This window comes from Anomaloglossus baeobatrachus, chromosome 3, assembly GCF_048569485.1.
Source record: "Anomaloglossus baeobatrachus isolate aAnoBae1 chromosome 3, aAnoBae1.hap1, whole genome shotgun sequence".
Classification (NCBI taxonomy): Eukaryota; Metazoa; Chordata; class Amphibia; order Anura; family Aromobatidae; genus Anomaloglossus; species Anomaloglossus baeobatrachus.
Genome location: NC_134355.1, coordinates 221181068 through 221195297, shown reverse-complemented (window position 1 = coordinate 221195297; position 14230 = coordinate 221181068). Strand labels below are relative to the sequence as shown.

Below are 14230 nucleotides of genomic sequence, written 5' to 3'. Positions count from 1 at the left end.
ATATTTGGACAGTGACACAAGTTTTGTTATTTTAGCTGTTTACAAAAACATGTTCAGAAATACAATTATATATATAATATGGGCTGAAAGTGCACACTCCCAGCTGCAATATGAGAGTTTTCACATCCAAATCAGAGAAAGGGTTTAGGAATCATAGCTCTGTAATGCATAGCCTCCTCTTTTTCAAGGGACGAAAAGTAATTGGACAAGGGACTCTAAGGGCTGCAATTAACTCTGAAGGCGTCTCCCTCGTTAACCTGTAATCAATGAAGTAGTTAAAAGGTCTGGGGTTGATTACAGGTGTGTGGTTTTGCATTTGGAAGCTGTTGCTGTGACCAGACAACATGCGGTCTAAGGAACTCTCAATTGAGGTGAAGCAGAACATCCTGAGGCTGAAAAAAAAATAAAAAATCCATCAGAGAGATAGCAGATATGCTTGGAGTAGCAAAATCAACAGTCGGGTACATTCTGAGAAAAAAAGGAATTGACTGGTGAGCTTGGGAACTCAAAAAGGCCTGGGCGTCCACGGATGACAACAGTGGTGGATGATCGCCGCATACTTTCTTTGGTGAAGAAGAACCCGTTCACAACATCAACTGAAGTCCAGAACACTCTCAGTGAAGTAGGTGTATCTGTCTCTAAGTCAACAGTAAAGAGAAGACTCCATGAAAGTAAATACAAAGGGTTCAAATCTAGATGCAAACCATTCATCAATTCCAAAAATAGACAAGCCAGAGTTAAATTTGCTGAAAAACACCTCATGAAGCCAGCTCAGTTCTGGAAAAGTATTCTATGGACAGATGAGACAAAGATCAACCTGTACCAGAATGATGGGAAGAAAAAAGTTTGGAGAAGAAAGGGAACGGCACATGATCCAAGGCACACCCCATCCTCTGTAAAACATGGTGGAGGCAACGTGATGGCATGGGCATGCATGGCTTTCAATGGCACTGGGTCACTTGTGTTTATTGATGACATAACAGCAGACAAGAGTAGCCGGATGAATTCTGAAGTGTACAGGGATATACTTTCAGCCCAGATTCAGCCAAATGCCGCAAAGTTGATCGGACGGCGCTTCATAGTACAGATGGACAATGACCCCAAGCATACAGCCAAAGCTACCCAGGAGTTCATGAGTGCAAAAAAGTGGAACATTCTGCAATGGCCAAATCAATCACCAGATCTTAACCCAATTGAGCATGCATTTCACTTGCTCAAATCCAGACTTAAGACGGAAAGACCCACAAACAAGCAAGACCTGAAGGCTGCGGCTGTAAAGGCCTGGCAAAGCATTAAGAAGGAGGAAACCCAGCGTTTGGTGATGTCCATGGGTTCCAGACTTAAGGCAGTGATTGCCTCCAAAGGATTTGCAACAAAATATTGAAAATAAAAATATTTTGTTTGGGTTTGGTTTATTTGTCCAATTACTTTTGACCTCCTAAAATGTGGAGTGTTTGTAAAGAAATGTGTACAATTCCTACAATTTCTATCAGATATTTTTGTTCAAACCTTCAAATTAAACGTTACAATCTGCACTTGAATTCTGTTGTAGAGGTTTCATTTCAAATCCAATGTGGTGGCATGCAGAGCCCAACTCGCGAAAATTGTGTCACTGTCCAAATATTTCTGGACCTAACTGTACCACAGGTAGGTCCTTCAGGTGCCAATCTGTATGATTTTTTTTTTTTTGAGTGTTGGGGCTTATACAGCTCCGGGGGCACATACAGCTCCGATGGGGGGGCTGGGGGCATACAGATCTGGTGGGAGGGGGCTGGGGGCATACAGATCTGGTGGGAGGGGGCTGGGGACATACAGATCTGGTGAGGGGGCTGGGGGGCATACAGATCTGGTGAGGGGGGGTGGCTGGAGGCATATAGCTCTGGTGAGGAGAGGGCTGGGGCATACAGATCTGGTGAGGGGGGCTGGAGGCATACAGAGCTGAGGGGTGCTGGGGTGCATATAGATCTGGTGATGGGGAGGGGGTGGCTGGTGGCATATAGCTCTGGTGAGGAGAGGGCTGGGGCATACAGATCTGGTGGGAGGTGGCTGGAGGCATACAGAGCTGGGGGATGCAAGGGGGCATATAGATCTGGTGGGGGGGGCTGGGGGCATACAAATCTGGTGTGGGGGCTGGGGGGGCATACAAATCTGGTGAGGGGGCCATACAGATCTGGTGAGGGGGGGCTGGGGCATACAGATCTGGTGGGAGGGGGCTGGGGCATACAGCTCTGGGTAGGTGGGGGGGTCACATACAGCGTTTCTTGGTGCTGCAGCTCCTTTCCCTCCAGTCTCCATCTGTGGACAGAGCTCAGCATGTCACACGGTAGCTCCGCCCACAGATGCACTTTCGTGCACTGGGCTGCAGGTGCCAGATTTAAAGCGCCGGCAGCCAGGAAAGTGCTGCTGCCGCCCACCCATAACAGCGGCAGCACACAGAGCCAGAGCAGTGAAGTAGCGCTCGGCTCTGCTCATGTGGATAGGAGGGGGACAAAGTCAGACGGGGAGAGAGCAGGTGGGCGGAGCCATGGGACACAGGGCTCACGATCGGGACACCCGCACAAATCCGGGATGGTTGGGAGGTATGTATAATCTAATATATAAAGGTGTGTGTGTTTGTATGTATGTCCGGGATTGGCATCTGCACCGTCGCAGCTACAGCCACAAAATGTTGCACACTCACACGTCTAGACCCCGAAAGCATCATAGGCTATGTTTTGAGGGGAAATTTTAACCCCGTTACAGTTATTCACCAAAAAACTTGCCTCCATTAAAACGAATGGAGCTGGGAGCCACAGTGCAGCCAGAACTTCAGAAGAATGCGCAGCCACGCCCTTAAATGGAATGTTGGCGTGTCACAATGCAGCCAGGGAAAGAGGCAGACACAGACAGGGAAAGAGACAGACACAAAGAGACAGACACAAAGAGACAGACACAAAGAGACAGACACAAAGAGACAGACAGGGAAAGAGACAGACAGGGAAAGAGACAGACAGGGAAAGAGACAGACAGGGAAAGAGACAGACAGGGAAAGAGACAGACAGGGAAAGAGACAGACAGGGAAAGAGACAGACAGGGAAAGAGACAGACAGGGAAAGAGAGGGAAAGAGACAGACAAAGAGACAGAGGGAAAGAGAGGGAAAGAGACAGACAAAGAGACAGAGGGAAAGAGAGGGAAAGAGACAGACAAAGAGACAGAGGGAAAGAGAGGGAAAGAGACAGACAAAGAGACAGAGGGAAAGAGAGGGAAAGAGACAGACAAAGAGACAGAGGGAAAGAGAGGGAAAGAGACAGACAAAGAGACAGAGGGAAAGAGAGGGAAAGAGACAGACATGGAAAGAGAGAGATACAGAGAGATATATACAGAGGGGGAGACAGACAGAGAATGGGAGAGAAACAGAGAGACAGTTACTATCCCGAGAAGCGCCGTCGCAGCTACAGCTACAAAATTTTGCACACTCACACATCTGGACCCCGAGAGCATCATAGGCTATGTTGTGAAGCGAAATTTTAACCCCACGCGTTCCAATTTACCTATCAATTTTGCCCCTATCTACATAATAGGGAAAAAGTGAAATGAAAAGTGTATCCACACCGTCACATTTACAATCACGAAATTTTGCACATACACATCATGTGACCTAGGGAACGTTGTAGACTTAGTTTTGACAGGAAAATGTAACCCCGCGCTTTACAGTTACTCTCCAAAAAACATGGTTCCATTAAAGTAAATGGAGCCTGGAACTACAGGTTATTAGTAGGAGCTGTGATTGGTTGCTATAGGAATAAAGACATTCATAGTATAAGAAGCTTATATGTGAGGTAATAAGATGTCGGTGGGGAGATGGATAGAGAGAGACAGAGACAGAGAGACAAAGATAGATGGGGAAAGACACAGACGTTGATATAGACAGACTGGGAAAGAGACAGAGAAATAGAGACAGACAAGGAAATAGGCAGACGGGGACAGAGGCAGACCTGGGAAAGAGACAGACCTGGACAAGAGACAGACGGAGCACATTACTTGGCCAATTTAGTTAAATCTGTGTGGAATATCTGTGGTGTTGAAATATATGTTGCGCAATGCTTCTATTAGCTTAGTTTTTGCCTTTTAATAATTACATTTCTAACTATTTGTTTTGTGGTTTTTGTGTGCAGAATACATTTTTGTTAATACATTCTATTTTGTTAACAGCCGTTATTAACCCGGGCGAAGCCGGGTAGTACAGCTAGATTTATTATATAACTCTAGGTGTGTGTGTGATTATATGTGTATATTTCCTATAGACTCACATTAGGGGCTTCAAGGTGAGAAAGGAGTTCCAGGGCACTACTCCACGGCCAGCAGTCAAATGCATCCAATATAGGAAAAAGTCATATATCCAGGTGCCCAAAGCAAAAAACGGGGTGCTTATATCCACAGATCAGAAATCAAGCGATGCATAGAGAAAAAAGTATAGCACTCACCGGTAGTATTTGCTGTGAATGGTACCGTTTATTCAATAGTGGAGGTTACATGTGCGGAGAGGGCTGGTGGGGAGAGGGAGTACACGCCGTTGCAGACGACGGCCGTTTCGCACCTGTCTGGTGCTTCAGCTGGTCTGATTAGGTATGACATCATGTCCGTTTTATCCACATCCAAAATGTGGCTGATGTCAAATGATTAAAACATATATTAAAATCAAATAATATGTACAAAACTTGAAATTTAGCAACAATTTTCAGCAGAGATATATAAATATACACAAATAGAGCCAAATGCTTCATAAATCAACCCAGGAACACACTTAAATAATTTTTATCATTTAACCCTAAGGGGCCTGTTGCATTAAATCTCATAATAAATTCAGCTTCCTTTCTCAGTAACATTTTGTGCATATCACCTCCTCTGGCACTAGGCTCAATCACCTCAATCCCTGCAAAGGACAAAACGTTACAATCAGAATTATGATATTCTTTTATGTGATTTATTAACCTGGTTGCCCCTATTCCACTATGGATGGAATTCCTATGTTCTCTGAATCTTACAAAGAGCTGTCGTATAGTCTTTCCAATGTAAAAATATTGGCACGGGCAAAAAATCACATAAACGACCATTTTGGTCCTACAGGTTATCAAATGCCTCACATAATGTAAATGGCCACCAATTATAAAAGAATTACCTGCCATGTGAAAACTGCAAAAGGAACAGTTTCCACATCTATGGTTCCCTATAGGACCTGCCTGGTGCAACCAGGTTTTAGGAGGTATATACCGGTTCTTGACTATAATATCACCAATATTTTTACACCTTCTATGCGTTACCAGGGGTTTATTAAGGGCCACTTCTCTAAGCTCAGATACACCTTCAATTATGTGCCAGTTTTTAAGTTTTTATTTATAATTGTTTTGATCATCCGATCCATAGGGCCATACTTAACCCCTTAACGACCCATGACGTACTAGATACGTCATGGATCGTGTGCCGGTAAGCCCCGCCCCCTGCCACCGGCGGGCGGCGGCGATCGGCGCACATATCAGCTGTTATCAACAGCTGATATGTGTGCCTGCTAGCCGCGGGTGGAATCGCTTCCACCCGCGGCCATTAACCCCTTACATTTCGCTGCCAAAGTCTTGGCAGCGATATGTACATGGGCACCGCCATGACAGTGACTTACCCCGCCCCCACCGGAAGTCACGTGACATGATCACGTGACTTTCGGCGGTTGCCATGGTAGCACAGGGTCATGTGATGACGCCTGTAGCTATCATGACTCACTTCCTCTCAATGCCGGAATACAGCCGGCATTGAAAGTGAAGCAGCAAATCTGCAGTTCTCAGCTCTGTAGCTGAGATCTGCAGATACTGCAGAGCGATCGGATTGCTGATCGCAATAGCCCCCTAGGGGGACTAGTAAAATAAAAAAAAAAGTAAAAAAAAAAGTTTTAAAAAATTAAAAAAAATAAAAAAACCTAAAAGTTTAAATCACCCCCCTTTCACCCCATTGAAAATTAAAGGGTTAAAAAAATAAACAATACACACATATTTGGTATCGCCGCGTTCAGAAATGCCTGATCTATCAAAATATAAAATCAATGAATCTGATCAGTAAACGGCGTAGCGGCAAAAAAATTCCAAACGCCAAAATTACGTTTTTTGGTCGCCGCAAATTTTGCGCAAAATGCAATAACAGGCGATCAAAACGTAGCATCTGCGCAAAAATGGTACCGTTAAGAACGTCAGGTCGAGACGCAAAAGATAAGCCATCACTGAGCCTCAGATCCTGAAAAATGAGAACGCTACGGGTTTTGGAAAATGGCGCAAAATGTGCGCCACGTTTTTTGGACAAGCTTGTGAATTTTTTTTAACCCCTTAGATACAAGTAAACCTATACATCTTTGGTGTCTACAAACTCGCACCGACCTGAGGCATCATACCCACACATCAGTTTTACCATATAGTGAACACGGTGAATAAAATATCCCAAAAACTATTGTACAATCCCAGTTTTTTTGCAATTTTTCCGCACTTGGAATTTTTTTGCCGTTTTCCAGTACACTATATGGTAAAACTTATGGTTTCATTTAAAAGTACAACTCGTCCCGCAAAAAACAAGCCCTCATATGGCAAGATTGATGGAAAAATAAAAAAGTTACGCCTCTCGGAAGAAGGGGAGCAAAAAACAAAAACGCAAAAACGGAAAGTGCCCGGGGGCTGAAGGGGTTAAAGTTAAAAATGAAACGATCCAATTTTTTAGCAGGTGTGATATCTAGATTTTCGCTGGAAATATTTTTCTCGGATTGAATCTTACTTTCCGCTTGTTTTTGCATTGAGTTGATGAGATTAGGGGGATAACCCCTTTCCAAGAACCTTTGCCTGAGGTCATTTCTCTGGGCAACAATAGTATCAGGATTATTCGTGACCCTATTTAACCTTAAAAATTGGCCGAAGGGGACAGATCTCAGTACATGAACCGGATGGGCGCTATCATAATGCAACAAAGCATTAACAGTGGTGGGTTTTCTATAGAGTTCCCGTACGATCCTCCCCTCCTGGGCTGTCAATTTAACATCCAAGAACTCTATAGTTTTATCACCAAAATGGTGTGTGAATAACATATTATAATTGTTATTCTCATTCAGATATGCCACAAACGATTCAAACTGAGATCTGTCCCCATCCCAAACTATCAGTACATCATCCACAAATCGCACAAATTTCTTTATGTGCTTTATGAAGGGATTCTTAGGGCTATATATGAGATTGTCTTCCATATGAGTAAGAAAAAGGTTTGCAAAGGTGCAAGCCACCAGAGTCCCCATCGCCACCCCGCTATTTTGCTGATACCAAGTGTGGCCAAATTTAAAGGTATTATTTTTTAATACAAAAAACAAAGCCTCTTTAACAAAATTGATCAATGAATCATCTTCATCGAGTCCTCTCAGCATCTCAATAATAACATCGACACCCAATTGCTGTGGTATTCTTGTGAATAAGCTTTCCACGTCTAGTGACGCCCAGCAAAAGTTGTCTTGCCATTCAAAGTGATTTAATTGTGTCACTAAATCCCCTGTGTCCCTCACAAAGGAGGGGATTAAATCCAAAAGGGGATGTAATAACCAATCAAGGTATGCTGAGAGAGGCTCCGTGAGTGAACCTGAACCGGAGACACACATTAGGGGCTTCAAGAACTGAAGCAAAATTTATGGCCACAACAGTTTGCCCCTGCCATAGAGAGAGTTCTTTTTTATATAACTTTTTTTTTTATTTTTTTAATGCTTTATTCTAAGTCCTGTTGTGTATAAATATGTGACTCTTCAGATTTTGTGTTATACCATGCCTGATGAAGAGACCTGAGTAGTCTCGAAAGCTTGCAATTATTACCATCTTTTCAGTTAGCCATTAAAAGGTATCAACCACGGAGGACTCTCAGTTCTTTTAAACAATTTTTTTAGTGAAAATAAAAAATTTGGGATTAAACCAACATTTTTATGGTTAAAAATGTATTTTGTTTTTTCATTTTTGTGGCTCAATGTTATAAAATTCTAGGAAGCACCTCGGGGTTCAAGGTGATCACCACACATCTAGATAAATTCCTTGAGGGTGTCTAGTTTCCAAAATGAGCTTGCTGATGCAGGAGCTCTGTTTAGGCACAGCAGGGGTTTGTCAAACGCAACATGGCATCTGCTAATGGTTGCAGCTAATTCTGCATTCGAAAAGTCAAATGGCTCTCCTTCCCTTCCGAGCCCTGTTGTGCATCCAAACAGTAGATTTCCACCATGTATGGGAGAGAGGTGTACTAATCAGAAATTACACAACAAATTCTACAGTGCATTGTCTCGTTACCCTTGTGAAAATGCAAAATTTGGGGCTAAAGTAACATTTTTGTGGGAAAATAGCATCTTCATTTTTACCTTTCACATTGCTTTAGTTCCTGTGAAGCATCTAAAGGGTTAATAAACTTCCTGCATTTGATTTTGAGCAGTGTGAGGGGTGCAGTTTTGAATGCTGTCCCTTTTTGAGTATTTTTTGTCACCTAAGCTTCACAAAGTCACTTCAAATGTGATGTGGTCCCTAAAATAAATGACTTTGCAAATTTTGTTGGAAAAATGAAAAATTGCTGATCAACTTAAAACCCTTTCTAACTTCTTTACAAAAAAAGTTTCAAAAATTTGGTGATGTAATGTAGACATGTGAGAAATGTTATTTAGTACCGTATTGACTATAAGACACACTTTTTTCCCCCCAAATGTTGGGGGAAAGTGGGGGGTGCGTCTTATGGTCTGAATATAGGGCTGCGGGGAATGAGGGTGAAGCGGGTCTTCGGGGGCACGAGCACGCTGTAGCAGCCTGCCGTGACCACGTGGGCCCGCTCATTACATATGCACGCCCATTCTTTCGCCCATCTCTCAGCGCTGAACCTTGCGCTGACAGGTGGGCAGGATGATGGACGGGGGGTACGCGCATACTAAACAGCCGGCTGTGATCACCCCTGGCAACTACAGCCTGGAGTGATCATGTGCGGCTGTATTCACGGCCCCCCACGCATAATTATCAGCGCGAGGGGCAGTGAATAAGTACCGTACACTCACTGGTCACTTCTCTGCCGCAGGCATTGTCCTCCTGTCTGTGCCGGTCAGCTGATCTGTGTAGAGAGCGGTGAGCACAGCAATGACGTCATTGTTGTGTGCGCCGCCAGACTCCACGCAGGTCAGCTGACAGGCACAGACAGGAGGACATCGTGTGCTGCAGGGACGTGACCGGTGACGGCTCCACACAGATCAGCGGCGCTGCTGCTGCCACAGACAGGGGGAGGAGCAATGCTGCATGGAGCGAGGAAAGGTGAGTATAAACTTTTTTTGTGTGATACAGGATACATGTCATATAGCAGGATGGCGGTATATAGCAAGATGGGGCCATATAGCAGGATGGATGGGAGTATATAGCAGGATGGATGGGAGTATATAGCAGGAGAGATGGGGGTATATAGCAGGAGAGATGGGGGTATATAGCAGGAGAGATGGGGGTATATAGCAGGAGGGATGGGAGTATATAGCAGGATGGATGGGGATATATAGCAGGATGGATGGGGGTATATAGCAGGATGAGGGCATATACAAACATGGGGTACATATATACAAGGATGGGCATCATATACAAGGCAGAAGGATCATTACCAGGATGGGGTACCTTAGCAGAGAATTTGGGGATATTACCCCCATATCAGTGTCAGCAGCAGATCCTCGCCCCATAAGTGTGCCATGACCACATTTTTTGCTTAAAATTTTATTTTCCTATTTTCCTCCTCTAAAACCAAGGTGCGTCTTATAGTCCGAAAAATCCGGTAATTATTTTGTGTGACATAGCTCTCAGATTTAAGAATATAAACACCTAAAACTTTGAAATTTGCAAAATTTTCTCTAAATTTCAAATATTTTCACAAATAAACGCAAGAAATATTGTCTTAAATTTGCCACTAGCATGAAATATAAAATATGTCAAGAAAAATATTCTCAGAATCACCAGGATCCGTTGAAGTGGTCCAAAGTTATAAACTCAAATTGACAATGATCAGAATTGAATAAAAGGCCTGGTCATGAAGATTAAAAACAGGTTTTGGGGCAAAGGGGTTAATGGCAGGAGGTTTGTTTTTTTTTTTTTTTTTTGTTTGTTTGTTTTTTTTTTTAAATATAGATCTTCCTTTTGTATATGACAAATATTGTTTTGGCAAAAATATTTTTTTAATTAAGTGATAAAATTGAGTTATGAATTTCACAATGTATGTTTTTATTTATTTATTTTTAAATTCACAGGGAACTTGTCAGGTGCTATATGCAACCAGAACCACGAGCAGTTCTGGGTGCATATTGCTAATCCCCGCCTAATCATCCCAGTATCTAGTAGCATACATAGGGATCTTTAGAAAAAGTATTTCTAAAGATTCTTTCTAATATGCTAATGAGGTCTGCGACTACTCGCAAGGGCATTACTTCCCTTGGCTAATCGGACCCGTTAGCATGTAAGTACGCCCAAAGGCATGGTCGACTTTACCGCTCTCTGCTGACACCATGCCCGATGCTGGATTTCTGCTCAGTACGCATGATCAGAAGTCCTGGATTTCCACTCGTGTATACTATGATGCCGGGTGTACGCGTCCCGGCTTTAAACTGGTGTAGTGTGCATGACCGAAAGTCCTGGGACGTTCTGACTGTGCGCATTGAGCTGAAAGCCAGTGGTGGTGGCAGAGGTAAGAGTGACCATGCCTTTAGCGCGGCACATTCATTAGCATGTTAGCACGCCCAAAGGTGTATGCTAACATGCTAAGGAGGCAGACTAGCTAAGGGAACGCATGCCCTTGTGACTAGTCTCTGGCCCCAGCATATCATAAAGGATAGTTAGAAATACTTTTTCTAAAGATCTCTTTATCTGTGCTAGTGTATACAGGGACAGTTAGGTATGAATTATCAATATGCACCCAGGACTGCTCGTGGTTCTGGGTGTATATTGGACCACACAGCAGTGGATACTTCTAATGACAGGCTGCAAACCACAGAGACTCTCAATAGCATTACTACAACTGCCCATGGCAGAAATAACAGGCTGCAGATCCCAGTCACATATCTGCTAGCATTCCAAATACTGCCTTCATCTCAGGTGCTAGTTACTGATGAAGGCCATGTTTGGGCCGCAACGTCTGACTTGACTATACTGAGTATGAAATAATAAAAAAATCATCATTTTACTGAATTCAGGAGTGCCTTGTATATATTACTACTGTATATGGTCTGGAAACCTACCTGAGCACCCTGGTAACTAGAAATTCGGTAGAAGTGCCTTATCCTTTTGAACTATATTGGACCTGACAGGTTCACTTTAAACTATATTGAGGGGGAAAAAATATTTGGTGGACTTTTTGTAACTTTCCAGATTATTATTATTATTTTTTTTTCTCCTCTTGAGGTTTCTGCTGGTAAGCTAGATGATCACTTTCCACTAGCTGTTTGGCAAACTGGCTCTGGAACGCAGACCAACATGAATATAAATGAAGTAATAAGTAACCGAGCCATTGAGATGATGGGTGGAAAGCTTGGAAGCAAAAATCCTGTACACCCTAACGACCACGTGAACAAAAGCCAGGTATGTACTTGGTAGGGTTTTTAAAAAGGAAAAAAAGTACTTTTTTTTTTTTCCTTCACCCTCTACGAGACTTTGAAGCTTTTTTTTTTTAGCTTGTACTGGAGTATGTAATTCTAATCATGGCCTCCTAGAAAGCCTTTACGTGGCAGCAATAGGACAGTATAAGCTAAGAGTCTCAAACTCTGCTGGGTATATGGACCGCACATAGAAAAAAAAAATATATTTTTAGGGGTGGGCCGCATTTTTTGCAGGACAAAGTGACATTTTTAGTAATACCATATAATTTTTTATATACACCATAGGATCCCATCATGTAGTAATGTGCCCTATCCTGGTCCCCTTCTTGTAGTAATGTGCCCTATCCTGGTCCTCTTCTTGTAGTAATTTGCCTTATCCTGGTCCCCTTCTTGTAGTAATGTGCCCCATCCTTGTCATCATCCTGTAGTAATGTGCCTTATCTTGGTTCCCTTCATGTATTAATGTGCATTATCCTGGTCCCCTTCTTGTTGTAATGTGTCAATCCTTGTTCCCTGTAAGAAAGTTACCATCCTTGTCCCCCTCCTGTATTATTTTGCCCATCCTGGTCTCCTTGTAGTAATGTGCCCATCCTGTAGTATTGTGCCCATCCTGGTCTCCTTGTAGTCATGTCCCATCCTGTAGTAATTTCCCCTTATATGCCGTTCTTCATATACACATAAAAGAAAAACAAAAAGATTCTTCTCAGCTGTCCTCCGTTCAGTCCTCCGTGCTTCTAGTTGTGGACCCCATGGCGATCACGGACGATACCCGCAGTAGTCAACGCATTATTTCATTTGAATGAACTGCTGGTGCCACGCATAGCTCTTTGCAGCCTCAAACCAATGGCAAATCATATAAAGCGCTGACTACTGCGACCCCCCCCTCCCCCCCACCGATCGTCATGGTCCATGGGCCACAAGAAGAAGCCCAAGGGGTCGCATGCGGCCTTCAGGCCGTGTGTTTGAGATCTCTGTTCTAAGTTCTCCATGTGCAATGGCATCCCATATGGCATCCTTTGATCATGTTGTGGGAGGTGGGGGCTGATGGGAATTGGGAAAAGATGCCAGTTTTGGATTGCAATGATTAAATGCTGGTCATTGACACAATTATTTATCCATGGTTGACAGCAACATTTATAAAGCTAACAGCAGGGATCAGAGCTATTATTAGAGGCTGATTATTACTAGTATTTATTTATAGAGCACCATTGGTTCCATGGTGCTATACATGAGAGGATTAAATACAAAATAATGATTTCCATTACATAAGAAAGACTGGTACAGTGGGGAGAGGTCCCTGCCCATGCAAGCTTACATTCTTTCTACAGAATAATGGGGAGGAGACAGTAGGTTGGGGAGGTTACGGCAGCTTTGGTGGTGAGGTGACAGTAGGGTCATTGCAGGCTCTAAACTTTTTTGAAGAGAGAGGTTTTCAAATTACATTTAAAGCTTACGATTGTAGCAGATAATCTGATGTGTTGGGGCACAGAATTTCAGACGATGGAAGCTACTCAGGAGAAGTCTTGGAGGCAGTTGGATGAGGAACGGATTAATGTGGGGTAGAGATGGAGGTCTTGGGAGGACCGGAGATTGCGTGTTGGGGTATATCGAGATATTAGTTTAGAGATTTACAGAGGAAACTAATTATGGAGGGCTTTGTAGGTTAGTAGTTTTAATTGAAAGAAAAAGGTTTTGGTACCTTGTGAGAGAAACAAAATTAAAATTTCGTGGTTGTGATACCTTTTAATGGTTAACTAAGATAAAATAAAATAAAATATAATGATGTTAGAAAGCAAGCTTTCGAAACATCTCGGGTCTCTTCATCAGGCATGGTGTGACAAAATATCTGAAGAAACACCAATATATACACAAACAGGGCAGAGGGATGGCATAATAAAAGGACATTTAAAGAAACAAACACTGAGCTTAGAAAGGGAATCCTTAATTAAAGTGCTGGCCAAAAGTATTGGCTCCCCTGCAATTCTGTCAGATAATACTCAGATTCTTCTTGAAAATGATTGCAATCACAAATTCTTTGGTATTATTATCTTCATTTAATCTGTCTTCAATGAAAAAAAAAAAATTGTCATAAAGCCAAATTGGATATAATTCCACACCAAACATAAAAAATGGGGTGGACAAAAGTTTTGGCATTGTTAAAAAAAAATCATGTGATGCTTCTCTAATTTATGTAATTAACAGCATCTGTAACTTACCTGTGGCACCTAACAGGTGTTGGCAATAAGTAAATCACACTTGCAGCCAGTTGACATGGATTAAAGTTTACTCAACCTCTGTGCTGTGTCCTTGTGTGTACCACATTGAGCATGGAGAAAAGAAAGAAGACCAAAGAACTGTCTGAGGACTTGAGAATCTAAATTGTGAGGAAGCATGAGCAATCTCAAGGCTACAAGTCCATCTCCAGAGACCTGAAAGTTCCTGTGTCTACGGTGCGCAGTGTCATCAATAAGTTTAAAGCCCATGGCACTGTGGCTAACCTCCCTAGATGTGGAAGGAAAAGAAAAATTGACGAGAGATTTCAACTCAAGATTGTGTGGATGGTGGATAAAGAACCTCGACTAACATCCAAACAAGTTCAA

The 14230-nt window shown here is 42.9% G+C and overlaps 1 protein-coding gene across 2 annotated transcripts in view; it reads left to right on the top strand.

Moving 5' to 3' along the window:
* The window catches only part of FH (fumarate hydratase), a 280161-nt gene that overhangs the window by 116397 nt on the left and 149534 nt on the right, over positions 1–14230 (top strand). Inside the window, exon 4 of one of the 2 annotated variants that reach the window (XM_075338212.1) lies at positions 11437–11613. The exons of the other annotated variant lie outside the window; for it this stretch is intronic. Coding sequence (XP_075194327.1) covers positions 11437–11613 — 177 coding nt within the window. The remainder of the gene's footprint in view (positions 1–11436; positions 11614–14230) is intronic. 2 annotated transcript variants of the gene reach the window in all.